At 32.7% G+C, this 15,343-nt stretch overlaps 2 protein-coding genes and 1 long non-coding RNA gene across 3 annotated transcripts in view; 1 reads left to right on the top strand and 2 right to left on the bottom strand.

Annotated features, from left to right (window-relative positions):
• The window catches only part of LOC131947365 (uncharacterized), a 253,332-nt gene that overhangs the window by 77,844 nt on the left and 160,145 nt on the right, over positions 1-15,343 (bottom strand). The gene's annotated exons all lie outside the window — the stretch shown is intronic.
• Positions 417-6,422, bottom strand: LOC131947342 (uncharacterized). The gene is made up of 9 exons (XM_059308535.1): positions 6,229-6,422; positions 5,093-5,216; positions 4,869-4,976; positions 3,754-4,418; positions 3,450-3,554; positions 3,136-3,190; positions 2,202-2,293; positions 1,890-1,944; positions 417-1,356 (listed from the first exon to the last, which is right to left on the bottom strand). The coding sequence occupies exons 1-9, from the start codon at positions 6,331-6,333 to the stop codon at positions 965-967; spliced, it is 1,701 nt and encodes a 566-aa protein (XP_059164518.1). The 5' UTR covers positions 6,334-6,422; the 3' UTR covers positions 417-964.
• LOC131947375 (uncharacterized) lies at positions 12,118-15,303 on the top strand. Its single transcript, XR_009387874.1, has 3 exons — positions 12,118-12,250; positions 12,967-13,020; positions 14,792-15,303. It is a non-coding gene; the product is annotated as an uncharacterized LOC131947375 (long non-coding RNA).

Below are 15,343 nucleotides of genomic sequence, written 5' to 3' on the forward strand. Positions count from 1 at the left end.
AGATAAACTTTAGACATCTGACTTATCAGAGACTAGATAGTTGAGCTAATGTACTTTAATGATACATTTATATAAATATACTGTAAGTAATCATTTAAAATAATTTAAAAAAAAAAAACAACGCACGATTGCATTGAAAGTGCCTTCCGACTTAGGGTGATATACGAATATACCTTTAATGTTTAGAAGAAATGACTCCTGTTTTATTTATTTTCCCCGTAGTATTAGTTTGTCTTAAACTAACGTTTTGCATTATATGTATGCGTTTTATCACAACAAATATTAATATATTACTTTCGTACTAACCCATATCCTGCTAGCGTTCCATAGCTTGTAAAACAACAACTGAAACTACTTAAACAATAGTCTATTTAAGAAAAAAAAACAATAATGTTTAATTGCATTAATTGGACAATTTTTACTTCCTCGTATACTTATATGAACTATCAAGTTGTTTGATTACAGTTTTGACCATTAAATTCATGTACATCTTTAAATCTTGACATAATTAAACCATGACAGAAAGTGATGCTGCAAGCTGTATGCGACAAGCGTATTAAAATTATTATGTTACATAATCATACTCAGTTGACTAGACACATTATTTTATGATGTATATGTTCATTTCACAAGGGCATGCGAAGCATAGCTACTTTATATTGTCTTAACATTAATTTATGTTATAACACTCAAACACAAACACTTAGTGTGTTTAAATGTTGTATTTTAAAATGCAACCGAAAAAGAAGAAAACCCATTTGCTTTAAAAAACAATTACGTGTAGATTAAAATTCAGTATGTTCACATATTTCTCTGTAATATGACTGCCAGAAACAGTGGGACCTACCTATTGAAACGATATTCACATGCATAAAATATAGGCACATTGGATGATCAAAAACAATCGAAAATGATGTGGTGTGCAATAAACGATAAACTACTAATTTCATAAGCGTGATTAAATTTACAATCTAAGTATAGTGAAGCCACTTCCTGCGTGTAGCTTGGCTCCATCATCAGCTTGGGCCACTTTAAAGTAAAGTTTTTGGCCTTTCTTCATGTCAACAACAGCTGATCCAGCGGCAGATGTGTTGGCTGAGTTGACAAGAATGCTCTTATACAATGTATCACCCCTGTACACACTAATGTTAATCAGTTTAGCCTCACCTTCCTGCAGCGTTACTATTACAAGATAGAAACCATCATCTGGTGCTACAAGTTTTCCTGTGGTTTTATTAAAATGTCTGCCGTTAGGTTCCCACACGCTAAGGAATGTTGAAAGAATCGATCCAGTAGTTACAGGTGTGTTGTTGTCCAGGTGAAGTTGACAGATGTAAGGCTGACATACACGGGTCTCTGTTGGAAAGTTTAAGTTAGAGTTTAATCATAAAGTTTTGCACACGTCTCTGTGTGTCTGTTCACAATTATGTGTATGTTTACTGTCATGGCTAGATAGATAGAATTAGACTAGACTCGTAGAGGTCACTAAGGACGGTATGAACTTGACGGTCGACGATTTGGTGCAAGAGTATTGTGCGCGTGTTCAATAAAATATTTGTGGCGTGAGTGTTACGTGAGCATGAAGCGACAATGTACCGATGACGTAAGACGCATCAGTGAAGTTAGCTTTGAGTTAGCTATAGTAGAAGACGGACGTGTTTTGATATTGTGTAATAGATCTATAAGTATGTGATAAAGTTAATTATTTTTTATACTCCAAGTTGTTGATATCTTTAATTAGTGTCTGAGGAAAATTAGAGTGATCCCGTCCTCCTCACATGTGTATTGTTGCAGTATGAATAATAGGAGTCAGAATCTATAGATTATATATAATACATACATTAACCCCCCCCCCCCCCCGCCCCCATCACATTTACTATTGAACTTACCAATTGTCTTGAAATCTTTCAACAGAGTTAAAATATCACTTTCGCGAGTTTCAACCTAAAATGTGTGTACACTTTACAAGTTATTGCATCAGAAATTATGTTCATAAAAAAATCACACATGTGAAACATAATTGTCTTACATCCTTAAAATAGTAAATACCCTATTTTTATTTAAAGAGAACACACAATAATATTCAAAGTAATTGGTCTGAAAAAGTATTTTATATTTCACATTATTTTAAGAAAAATAAAATAATCATCAGTAGTTAAATATAGAAAATAATATAAAAATCTTAACTGATAAAAGTATACCTTTGTAGTTAAAGCTACTAACATATCTGTAGTGTTGGCCAGCTTTTTCTTCCCTTCATCTTGTAGAGTTGAGTTGGTTTTAATTTCTTGTCCTGTTTTTAACATACGTTTTGAATAACATTAAATAAAATGATACACTCATATTACTGCTATACTAAGTGTCCACATTATGTTGTGTTTCATATTGTATACTAGTCTCGTTGAAATTAATCGTTAATTGAAACACGGCAGGATGGGGGGGGGGGGCGGTTCGAGTATCATTCAATCGCCTAACTATAATTAGTGTTTTTTTTTTATTAGCCGCAACACGACGGAAACATACGATTTCATAATATGTTCAAACATACGGTTTGAGTGATGACTGGTTTTATGTGCCGATTTTTCTATTTATGTAAGTGTATGTGTTTCTGCGAGTATTGTAATAAATGTCTTATATAATTTCGCTGTGCTCCAGGAACTGTTCCTGGTTGAAGTTTTAGTCTACTGCCCAGCCCACTTACTGTGTTCTATCTAGAAAATAGCCCTCGTTAAACTCTATTATTAGTAGGCCGTTTTAAAACAATATGTCCTATACTACTGATCCTCTAAATGTGCACATGTCCTTGTACTTTATGCTTTAGATTTTATTGATACATTTCTTACGTATCCATTTATTAAAAACATTTAGCATTCAAATAACTTAACGGTTGTTGTTCTCTTAAAAAAGGCAATTGACCACTAAAAATATAACAAGTGAAAAAACTTACATCAGTAAACATCATAGGTCATTTTAGAATTGTGTTTTAATGCTTAAACTCAACATGGGTTACTAGTATCTATTTAAAACACGCATGGTTTTATACCACACACCATTACCAAAACATGCAAATACTTAAAACATAGATTGTGCAGGTTAATCATTTATAATACACTGAGTTAATGTTAAAATACTTACTAATGGAATCTACATCATTTGACAATTTCGAAATATCATTTTCCAGGGCTGCAAACTTAAAACAAAAGATATCATCTCATCATTTGAAAATTGTATCATTATTTGTTGTTATTATTGACTTTTTACAAAATAAAAAAAAATGAACCTAAGATATCCATTTATTTATTTTTAAATTTATAATTATGTCTACCAAACATAGAAAACCACTTTGCTTATATAGTAATATCGGTCTCAAGCAATACTCCTGTCACACGTGGATACATGGGTTTTGTAGACTCTCAAAGGAACCAATTGCATTTTAATAAACATGTTACCTTTTGTTTGTACTTCTGCCTACTTGCCAAGTTTTGATTTAAGGTTTGAATTAAACTTTCAACGGGCATCAATCTTTGTTGTAAGATCTTGGACGTGACGCTATGCTGGGGAGTAGAATGTTAAAATCATGTTGTCTTTAATTATTTCACACTTGAAATCAAAACAAAATGCAAGTTAAAAGGTTAAAGTTCATAGGCATTAACTAATAAGTTAAAGTGCATGGGCATTAACTAATAGAATACAAGCCGCCAAATCCATTCAATAAAATATTCTATGTATTCCAAACTTAAAATAGGTACAAACCATGGACATTAACTTTTCTACTTTGGTTTCCGTATTTTTATTTTTTTTTCCTTCTTCCCTCAAGTACGAAATAACATCAGAATGGCTTTTAATTTCTTTTTGCATTTTCTCTTTCATAGTTGTTTGAATTTCTAATTCTTCGTTTATTTTGTTCAATATTATGTCAAACTTGTTCATCTCTGTAATCGTGCTTTCTAGTGCTTGGCTTGTATTTGATTCTTTTTCTTTGAGGATCTTAATTTCTGTATTCAACTCATTTATTCTGGTTTTGGATTCTTGTATTTGCTCTCTAGTCTTTTCTTTATTATCTGTTAGTGTCTTAGACAATTCTTCAAGTTTTTTCGCCATAGTGTTATGTTCTGATATTAGTGTTTTCCTCCATTGTTTTATTTCATTCAATTGTTTAAGTTCTTCATTCATCTCATCGTTTGTATTTTTTTGTTCATTAATTTGATTTCGAAACTGCTTATTATTATGTCTTTGCTTTAGAGCCAATTGTTCTATTTGCTCTTTCATATTATTTTGTTCTTTTGTATATGTGTCCTTCCATTGTTGTATTTCGGTCGCGTCATCTTCAGTTTTTTTATCCTTACTTTGCATAGAAGTTAGCGTTGTTTCAAGACGTTCTACTCTCTGCTCTAGTTTGTTACTTAAATCACCTGCAACTTTAAATATTTGTTTATGTTAGCATATTCTATGAGAGGGCTACATAATCAAAATCGTTCAAACTAAATAAAAAAGTACAGTAATTACATAACAACAACGGTGCATATATATATATATATATATATATATATATATATATATATATATATATATATATATATATATATATATATATATATATATATATATATATATATATATATATATATATATATTATTTATATATATATATATTTATTTATATATATATATATATATATATATATATATATATATATATATATATATATATATATTTATATATATATATATATATATATATATATATATATATATATATATATATATATATATATATATATATATAATGCAGCAATTTTCTTAGCAAAATTACTTTTTATAACCATTCGTTTTATTATTACTTTCGCAAAGCAAAGTTAAAGTTTTACCTGACAAAGAAAAATCAGAATATTTTACATCGTGTACACAGTCAACACTTTTATTTTCTTGTGTTGTCTTATCTGCAGCAGCCATTGCTTGATACTTGGTGTATGGAACTTTTAGACATGTGTAACAAATATGTTTTAAGGATTCGATTTAAAATAATAAATAAATATTTAGCAATCAAACGAAGCTAATTAAAATAAAACACTAGCACATATTATAATATTACCAGAAATCATTTGTTTAAATTCTAGCAGGGCAGTATTTACTGTTGTCACCATAGCAACCACTTCTTTAAAATCAATTTTCGCATCTGATGGATTGTCAAACCATTCCAGTGTTGCTTGTTTTACCTAGACATGAGATAACATAGGCGAGGAAATATTTAAACATTGATGTGTTAATTATTTTAAAAGCAAACAAATATAAAATCAAAACATTTACCATTGATGCATTAGGTGTTTAAAGTAGTTACACTACGTTATAATATCATGTTTAAATCTATTTAACAGAAGAAATGTGCCTGAAAAAATTGAAATTTTATAAAAGCCATTTGTTTTAAAATATTTGCAGCTTAATACGATAATGTTCTAGATAAGTTAAAGCCCTGCTATTACATCGTACTTCCTTCCTTCCTTATACGGAAACCGGCTCAGAAGGTTCACTTCCATTAGCCAGGCAGGCCTCAGTGTGGCAAACCCCGACAGAGTTTCCCACATCTCGGTCGCTACTTCCGTGGGGTCTCACCGGGCTTTCCTTCCCCACCCATCAGACGCGGGACGTCGTCCTACCGCCTGGTACCCAGCTTGATCGTGGGGGCCCATTCCGCCAGATCAAAACCCTCTAGCTGCTGTTATATGCCACTGGCCATTCCGCACCCACTAGGGGCGACATGAGTTTGGTCGGACCAGTGGCATTATTCCGAAGCCTCGTTAAGGCCGCCGCTTAAAGTCAAAAGAAAGATCTGGCGGCGGACTCTTTTGGTTCCCGGCAGTCTTGCACCTCTCCTCCCCCACGCTATTATGTGGGGGACTTGTGAGTCCGACGTACCAGGCTCTTAGGAAGAGCCGGACGCTTATAGCAGTTCTACTCGGCCAGATCAAAAACCTCTAGCTGCTGTTGGCTACCACTAGCCATTCCGCACCCACTAGGGGGGTCATGAGCTTGGTCCGACTAGTGCCACACATCCGAAGCCACTTGAAGGCCACAACTTAAAGTCAAGACATCTGGTTAGGGTCGAGACCAAACCATTCTTGGTTCCCGGCAGTCTTGCACCTCTCCTCCCCCAAGCTAAAATGTAGGGGACTTGGGAGTCCGACGTACCAGGCTCTTCGGACATTACATCGTACTATGAGATTTGCTTACCTGCTGATCAAAGTCACTTAAATTACTTTTCAGCAAACTATTCATCTCTTTCAGATTGTTCAAAAGTTGAGCTAATTGCTCCTTTATAGGAATCGATGCGGCCATCTGTAGGAAAATATCAATTTATTAATTTGAATGACAATGGTGTCCTTTGAATATACTCTTTAAAATTCGATCTATTATTATCAAAACATATAGGTGTCCTTAAGAGTACATTTAAATGTACATTGGCAATGTGTAAATTATACTGTATTTTAGCATTAATTAGTTAATGTGATAACCAAGACAAAATAAGCTAAAAATAACTTCTTTGTATTCAGCGAAATAATTTAACTCCTACACATATTAAAGCGAATCAGAGTTGTCTTTACATTTCACATATAAAGATAAGACTTTATAAGTCTGTATGCCACATTGAATAGTGTAGGCAAGAAAAAAAACTACGTTCCACAAACTTTTGTGCTTGTTTCATCTGTATGTGTATTACAAGGTTGGTGCTCTAAGGAGGCATCTAATTTTAATGTTCGTGAACAGGGTATTATCCAGGTAACGTGCATAAATAAAAAAATGTTATCATTAAAATATTATTTTTTTCTCTTTTTTTTTGCCTAATTTACAGCGTTAGTTTGCCTTTTTTTTAGTATTACAGTTTTTATCATCAGCTTGTGAGGACTGATACAGATTTACAATAGTAATACCTTTTTATTACTAAAATAGCCTACTTTCATTCATTTAAGATGGTTTACCTATAAGTAGATTCAATACAAAACGTCTATCTACAATTTTATTTTAAAAAAACCCGAAAATGCAAATGTGTAATTAAATGATGATTCAGGGTATTTCTTTTTTCCATCGGCGTGGTGGGCTGAGGGGGTATGGGCTTTTAAGTAGAACTGAAATACATTTGGGATTACAGAGAATTAAAATGAACCGAAAAATCTTTTTTGATTGCAATGAGACACATCAAATCAAACATCATTCCCTTTCAAATATTTATATCTATAGCATACCATAAACAGTTTATTTTTCATTTTTTTTTGTTTTAAACATTTAAAGTAGCAATAATAATTTATTTGATGGTTTTACATAATTTCAAGTGTATATATAGTAATTAAATAGAGAAAATAAAATGGAATAGGAACTAGTCTAAAATAACATAACAGGTTGACAAAAACTCGAACCTTTCAGACCTAAATTAATACACCCCGATCAGCAGTATAGCATATAATGTAGAAACATACAAAACCACAGGCACTTAATCAGAGACATTATACATTATAGCACACAGAAATACACACAACTAGCAATTCTTAGCATCGACCAACAGAAAGCTTTCGATAGAGTAGATCATACATGGTTAATGAAAACCATAGATGCTTACAACATAGGACACTATTTTAAAACATGGATACATATAATATTTAACAATGCACGTAGTCATGTATTAATAAAGAACAGTGTTACAAGCTCATTTTACATACAGAAATCAGTTAGACAAGGTTGTCCTTTATCTTCCCTACTATACATCCTTAGCTTAGAACCCCTACTAGAAAACATTAGACAGGACAACTCGATTAAAAGACTGTACATTCCAAACACGGCAGGCAAGAAAATACTTGCATACGCAGACGACACTACTTTCTTAGTACAAACAGAGAAAGCAATACAGACTGTAAATAGAAAAAATCAACAACTTTAGGAATTGAATCGGGGGAAAAATAAACGCAGAAAAATCAAAAGTAATGGGTATAGGTAAATGGAAAGGTAAAGATAATAATAACATAGACATCACAATAACAGACCAATTCAGAATTTATGGAATAACTTATACCAGCGATCCTACAAAAGACGACCACGAATCTTGGACCACACTGAACAATTAAATAAATCACAATCTGGAAAAATACTAATACTGTGATACAACCATTTTTGCTAGAGCTGCATTAGTAAACAGATATATCATTCCAAAAATAATTTTCGTAGCGACGAACTCTACAATACCCACGATTAGAAACATTAGCCGCAAAACCTTAATACAAACACATTAATTGGAGGTATAGGGCTACACGACATTCATTCTAAAATAAACACCTTCCGAGTAAAATATCTGGATAGAATAAGGATAGAACCACGTTATCATCATTAGCACAATACTACATAGTGTTAAACATAAAGAGCATTATAAAATTATTAAACAGCACAACACAACACTATATGGGACATTCTATAGCCAGCTTTTAAAAAGAAACGCTAGCAACATTCCAAGGAAACAAAAGCATTATTGTTGAAGACACACAAAAATATACGACATCCTAATCAAACAACAAGCGACACCCTTATACACGAGAATTATTTGGTCCAGGTAACACAATATAATAGACATTAAAGATACATTTAGAAACGTACCCAATAAACGCAATACATCAAAGGAAATCCAAGTAGCATACAGACTGATCTTTCACACAAAACCATTTTCGTGAAATACAAAGTCAAATACACCAAAGCAACCAGTTCTTTTAATTAATCTGTGTCTTTGGGAATGATATTTTATACATTCCTCTGTTTTAAAATTGACATTAACAACGTAAAGAAAACATACTGTTGACTTTTCGGCCTAAGTTTTAAATGTCTTGCTCAAAGATTGTATTTCTTTTTGGTAATAGTTTTCTTGCTTATAAAAGTTGTGTATTATAATAATAAATATAGTCCTATATGTTAACCAAGATTTTGCAATTGCCCAGTACACAATCAAAAATTATAGACGATTGTAAGTTGTGTTTACGTACGCTGTAAAATTGTGCAAATAAAAATAACTTGCAGATATTTTGATGCATATATATTACATGATTATCAGAACAAAAAAACAATAAAAATATCATTGTAATAAAACAATCGAAAACTACACCTATGTATGTACTTGCTTGTACTTGAGCAGAGTTTAACCAACCAGTAGCACTAAACAAAATGTCGAAACCTAGGGCCCAAACATTCCCAATTGGCATGTATCCAACGGCGCGTATCGATATTCAAATAATTTAAGACGATATTGATTTATATACTGTGTAGTACATGTAATCAGAGGCATAGTGAGGGCGGGGCGGGGGTCCGGACCGCACCGGGTGTCAACATTTACGGGGGTAACACCAAGCCAAAATATTGCAAAATGTACAGAAAAAGGCTTTTTGCCAGACGATGTAGTGATTAATTAAAGTTAAATATTCATTTAAGTACAAATCGACAATTATTACAAGAGGAGAGGGGGTGACACCACGACTCAAACGTGCTAACTATAAAGATTATATTATTAGCAGACTATAGAGAAACATCGTTATTATTAAATCTGCAGAGATTAAAGCTTGTACACATACATGCAGAGGCGTAGTGGGGGGCGGGGGCGGTGCGGACCGCAGGGGGGTGACACCAAGGCAAAAAAATGTATAGAGAAAAACTAGAGGGGGGGGGGGGGGCGAGGCAAATAGAAAGTTTGAAGGGGGGGGGGGTTGCAAATCGAAAATTTGAAAGTTTGTCCCCGGGAAGGGTCGCTACGCCTCTGTGGGGTGACACCATTAAGTGCCGCACCGGGTGACACCTCACTACGCCACTGCATACATGTATCCGTATGTGGCATAAATTTAAATTATAGGCCTTGTAGGCCAATACACACACACGCACACACACCATATATATATATATATATATATATATATATATATATATATATATATATATATATATATATATATATATATATATATATATTTATATTTTTTTTATTGGGGGGGGGGGGTTACACATCACGAAGAACCACATCGGTTGACACCCGACCTAGCGACGCCACTGCATGTAATAGTAAGTTCGTCTTTATGAAAGTTTATTGTAATGATACAGACTAGCATTGAAAATACTACATGTATAATTTAAAATGCCAAGTCTAATCATACAAGCCTAACAAGTACAATCTTAACAGCCCAGAGTAACAGCTAAATAGCCCAGCTTAACCTGAATAATCTAAACGTTCCGGCTTAACAAGTACATTCTCAATAACTGAGGCAAACCTGTATATTCTAAGCAGCCCAGAGTATCAGCTAAACAGCCCTGTCTAACCCGTCTAATATAAAAAGCCCAGTATAATCTGTCCAGTATAAACAGCCGAACAATCTACACAGCCCAGTTTATTTTTAACTGTGGATGTTATTCATGTTAGGAATGCTTTTTTGCCTGTACAGTTAAACTTTTCATGTTGGTGTATTTCAGTATTACCCTTTACAAAATCAATAATTTCTTGAATAAGTGGAATATCGACCAGCTAGTTGAGATACATGTCAGTTCTTATTATTAGGAACATAGCTTGGCAAAATTTTGTGTATTGGTATTTGCAGGTTTATCTCTGCTCTAGTAGTGAACAAGAAAAAAGAAATTAAGGTGCAGTTATTTTTTATTTGTTTTATTACATGCAATATTTTACTTATTGTTTGTAAATACAATAAATTATATCTGGCAAATTATCAATCACTCTAGTTTTTAAAAATCTCAATAACTACACAATATGAATTGTCATTTTCTTTTTACATACTGAATAAATATGACCTAATAATTAGTTTTAAATAATGAAAAAGAGTATGACTTATTTTTAGTAGTAAAGAGAGTTTATGATATAAAACATACACCCGTAATGAGTCGTTCACGTATAACAAAGACGATAGAAGGCGCTGATTAAATTGTTTTATTGGTTGTTGTTTTTTTGTTTTAAAAGGGGAATTATATCCCGCTTGTTATATTTCTTTTTCCATATTATTGTTTCCAAAAAAATAATTGTTAGTTACAATTTAGAGGAGTAAGTTGACTTAAAAGTCAAAGACTGCTCCACATTTCAGGGTCATGATTTGTCCAGGCGTCTCATAAAGTTGGAAAATTTGGATTTCACTGTAATGTTATATCATATTAGACGCCAATATTAAACGTTCCCGTTATGAAGGCTACAATAAAAATAGACTGCCCGCCGTCTAGTATATCTTTCCGACCCTAATGTTTACATACACATATAGACACACACACACACCCAAACACACACATAGTCACACAATCACCCTTTCTCTCTTTCTCCCTCTCTCTCTTTCTATCAGGACACTCCCATTCTTAAATAACTGTTATATTTATAAATATCAGTAAAACATTGATGCTTACGATTTCAATCATGCTCAACCAAAACACTCACCTAACGCCTCCACCACTCATCTGCCCACTCACACAATATATTCCACTTCTCACACTTAAACATCTTCAAATCCTATAACATGTAGTCTTATATGTTTTGTGTCAAACCAATGCAACATTAAAGTGGTATAGACAAATTAATAGAGTTATGTAATTAATGCATAGCTTATGTGTTTGTGGTTGTAACACGACATCCTAGCCATCACTCCAACACTTCTACCATCCTACCTCCCCCCCCCCCCCCACACACACAAACACACACACAAACACACATATACACAATTCACAAGTTCCTAAAGCCGTTTGACGTTAACAATCACAAATAAAATTATCTTATTAGTTAACCTGTAGAATATTCACATTTTATCACATGTTAAATAATATCTTTAGTGCAGATGGCTGACGGTAAACCTAAACAGAAAGAATTGACTAAACTGCTGGAGCATTTATTGGGGATAAATGTGCAGTTGGAAAAACAGATTGGGAAATTAAATGAACAAGTAATTATTTTTATGAACTTTAAAAAAAAACAAAATCCGCATACGTTATAATGTTTTCTTTTTTTATGAAAATTTTTATAATTAAAAAATAATTGAAAAAACATAAAGTGAATAATTTACCAATAAAATGGTTTTATAAAGTGATCACATTTAATGTTTTCTTCTAAACACCTTTGATCAGGTCAATTTGAAAACAATCGAATGTATTGAATCCCAGTCTAAAGGAGATATAGAGGAAATAAAAGAAGTGGTTGCTCTAGTGAGAACAACAAATTCTGCACTGCTGGATCATAAAAACAAAATTAGTGGTAATTTCAAATTTAAATGTGGAATTTTACAACCATCATCTATATATATATATAATTATCTTCTTGGAGACCCTAAAAAACAAGCTGTAAGCGCGCCTTGCAGTCCCCTCTCTTCTTCACTAGACATAAGTCAACCTCCCCTACCCTAACTCGGTCTTATGAGCTGTGGTTCACGCTAAATGTTTACTATCGTAGAGCCGGGTTTAGTGACGGCTATTAGGGGCAGATAATGTTTGAAATGAGTTTAAACTAAGGGGAGGTAACGCAGAGGAGTTTGCTTTCAAGGGGGGGGGGGGGTGGGGGGTAGCGGCTCTTAAGGACCATCTGATAGTGTTTTAAGGAAATATTTTCAGTGGCAGCATTAATACTGTCGAATTCACAAATTATGAATTACTGAAAAGTAGAAAATAAAACAACTAAATAGCGGCTTTACGCCTCGGGTCGGCTCGTAGTAAATCTTTGTTTTACGTTGTTCATATTCTTATAAACATCTGTATGGTAATATACTGACTACATGAAATAGTGTTTCTCCTTTTTTTATTAAATATAAAAACATTAAAGATTTTAATTAAGTATATTCCTTAATCCCATAATTAATACAAAGCATTTTACTGATTGTGCCAAGTAGGCTACTATATAAAATCTTCTTGTTAATAAAGCTTATAAATGATGCATTGGTCTTATAAAATACAAAATATTTCTTTAATAACACACAGATGTAAAAAGGAAACTCAATAAACTAAAGAAAGTTCAAGCAACAAATGAAGAAGGTAAGACTAACGTGGGAGTTGAATTTTGATGGATTACATCTCTAACACTATTGTTAAAAATTACATTTGGCTTACATTTACAAAATGAATTTACACAAAAAAAAACTACAGTACTTAGTTAATTGTTTTTTTTTCAATATGATATAGATATGTGTATGCGTAAGTTAATGTCCTTTTAACAAACATTTTTAACCCTTTATCTACTGACGGTACTTATAAGTACCACTTTAATTAAGCGCCTGTACTATTTTTAATTTAAGACGAATTTTAAAAATTATTGATGTAATTGATAGTATTATCTCCCTTGACTCACATGTATGTGGAGGGAACAATGTTTTTTGAAAATTACGGGTGTGGCGCCATTTTCAATCTCTACCTGTATCGGTAGTTCACAATTGTTCTGTACATATCTCACATGTGTTCCTGATTTCCCTTTGTTTTACCTTATTCTTCAAGTTTTCAACACCGAATATTTTTTATTGGCATCTTCAATAGTCAGGCAAATACATTTAACTTCTAGTTATACAATTTTCATCAAATTGTCTTTGTAATAGATCGATGTTTACAAGTGGACTTATAAGTACCGTCAGGGCACACGGACATTATTTTTAGGATTTCTAGAAAATGGCAGATTTTCGATGTGGAGCTACATAAATATTATTTTGATAATTAATTATCGAAATGTACTTAAAAATATATATTTATGCATTTATAAGAAGGTTAGCATAGGGTTTTCCTCAGAAATATTGTAATTAATTGCAGATTTCTAGTAGTAAAAGAATAACAAGAATAGAGGTGGCAGTTGCAGGCTCGTTTACTAGGTTTAGTATACGTTATTTGTATACCAAAGTCTAGTTCTAGAAGTAAGATTTGTAAGTTATATTTGTTGCAAAAAACTGTCTTGCATACAATAGCTAGCGTGTACGTAATGTATACATGTATACATGTAGACTAGTAATAGTCCATACATCTGAATGTAGTATAGATCGTTTTGTAATTTTGAATCAGTAAACACAAAACAGTAGGCCACTACGGCTATCCTAAACACATTGAGCTTACTTCTATTTATGAACTTTACACTGTAGTGTAGACTTGTCATAACATTCTAGTAGGCTACAATTATACTAGTATCACTAGTAGTAGTGTTTTGAATGACTAGGATTTCGTTTTCAAAATATTTGTTTATGCGGCTCATTGTAATGGCTATTGGAAGCCTCCAGCAAAAGCAGGTTCAGTCCAGCAACTGTTGCCACACAAGAAAGACGACAGACAAGAATGTCTCAGGAACGAGGAATGAGTGAGTATGACATGTAGGCACCTTTAGCTGTGTTTGAGGTCTAAGATGTGTTCCGATGGAAAATCCAGTAAAAATCGTACTCAAAATATACTTTTGTGCTGTGTTTATGAGTGAAAATTACAAAAAATGATTGTTATAATGATTGCCATGTTATTATTTAATAAGTTGTATCGTTTTTTCCTGTTTTGTAAATTTTTTAATTTTCGGAAAAAATGTCCTACATTCCTGACGGTACTTATAAGCACCAATACATGTTTGGGCCCTTAAATATTTATGAAACAAAATTTCCTTCGACATATGCTTTAAATGTGCCAAAAGCAATATGATAACACATTGTTTAAGAAAAAATGTCATTCGGAACATAATTCCGTAAATAAAGGGTTAATACGTTTTTTTTGTCAACAGTGATTTTAGTTTCATAAAATAATTTTTGTCTCAGGACAAAATGAAATTAAACATTTTGGTGTATTTCAGCAAAAGACAAAACACAAGAAAATGAAAAAGATACATCAGAAATAAATAAATAAAAAAACAGCAGTTTGAAAAAGGGAATAGAGCATAATGCAATACCGTTTACTTCAATACAAAAAACTGAAGATTGTTTACCGTTAATGAAGCAGTGGAGAGAAAACTTGTTAGAAAAGTCAAACCAACGTTTTCTTGACACTATGTTTTCACCAGAAATTGTAAACCAGGCTAAAGAACATGACATATCCGAGAGTAAGAAACGGGAAAACAACAATTTTGAAGAGAGAATAAAATATCTTGAAGAAACACAGGCGTTGTTACTGGATTCAATGCGGTCGAGAGATAGAGAATTAATAGAAATAAAACAATGGAGAGACAAATGTATACCTGAACAAAGTGATATGGTGATAAAAATAAATCAACTGCTCAATAAAAAACAAGAAAATAACACCAAAACAATGAAAGACATGCGAGAATACAATCAACTGATGGAGAACTCCAGAAAGCAAGATTCACAAATACACAGCAGTTTAAAAAAAAGTAATCAAGTGACAGAAT

This window comes from Physella acuta, unplaced genomic scaffold (genome assembly GCF_028476545.2).
Source record: "Physella acuta isolate Inbredline_101_S28 unplaced genomic scaffold, ASM2847654v3 ptg000592l, whole genome shotgun sequence".
Classification (NCBI taxonomy): domain Eukaryota; kingdom Metazoa; phylum Mollusca; class Gastropoda; family Physidae; genus Physella; species Physella acuta.

Coding starts and splice junctions, on each gene's coding strand:
- LOC131947342 (XM_059308535.1), bottom strand. CDS start 6,333: ATGGCCGCATCGATTCCTATAAAGGAGCAATTAGCTCAACTTTTGAAC. Junction 3,555..3,753: donor TAGAAAAGTTAATGTCCATG/GTTTGTACCTAT, acceptor TCTACTCCCCAG/CATAGCGTCACGTCCAAGAT. Junction 2,294..3,135: donor AAATGATGTAGATTCCATTA/GTAAGTATTTTA, acceptor TGTTAAAAACAG/GACAAGAAATTAAAACCAAC.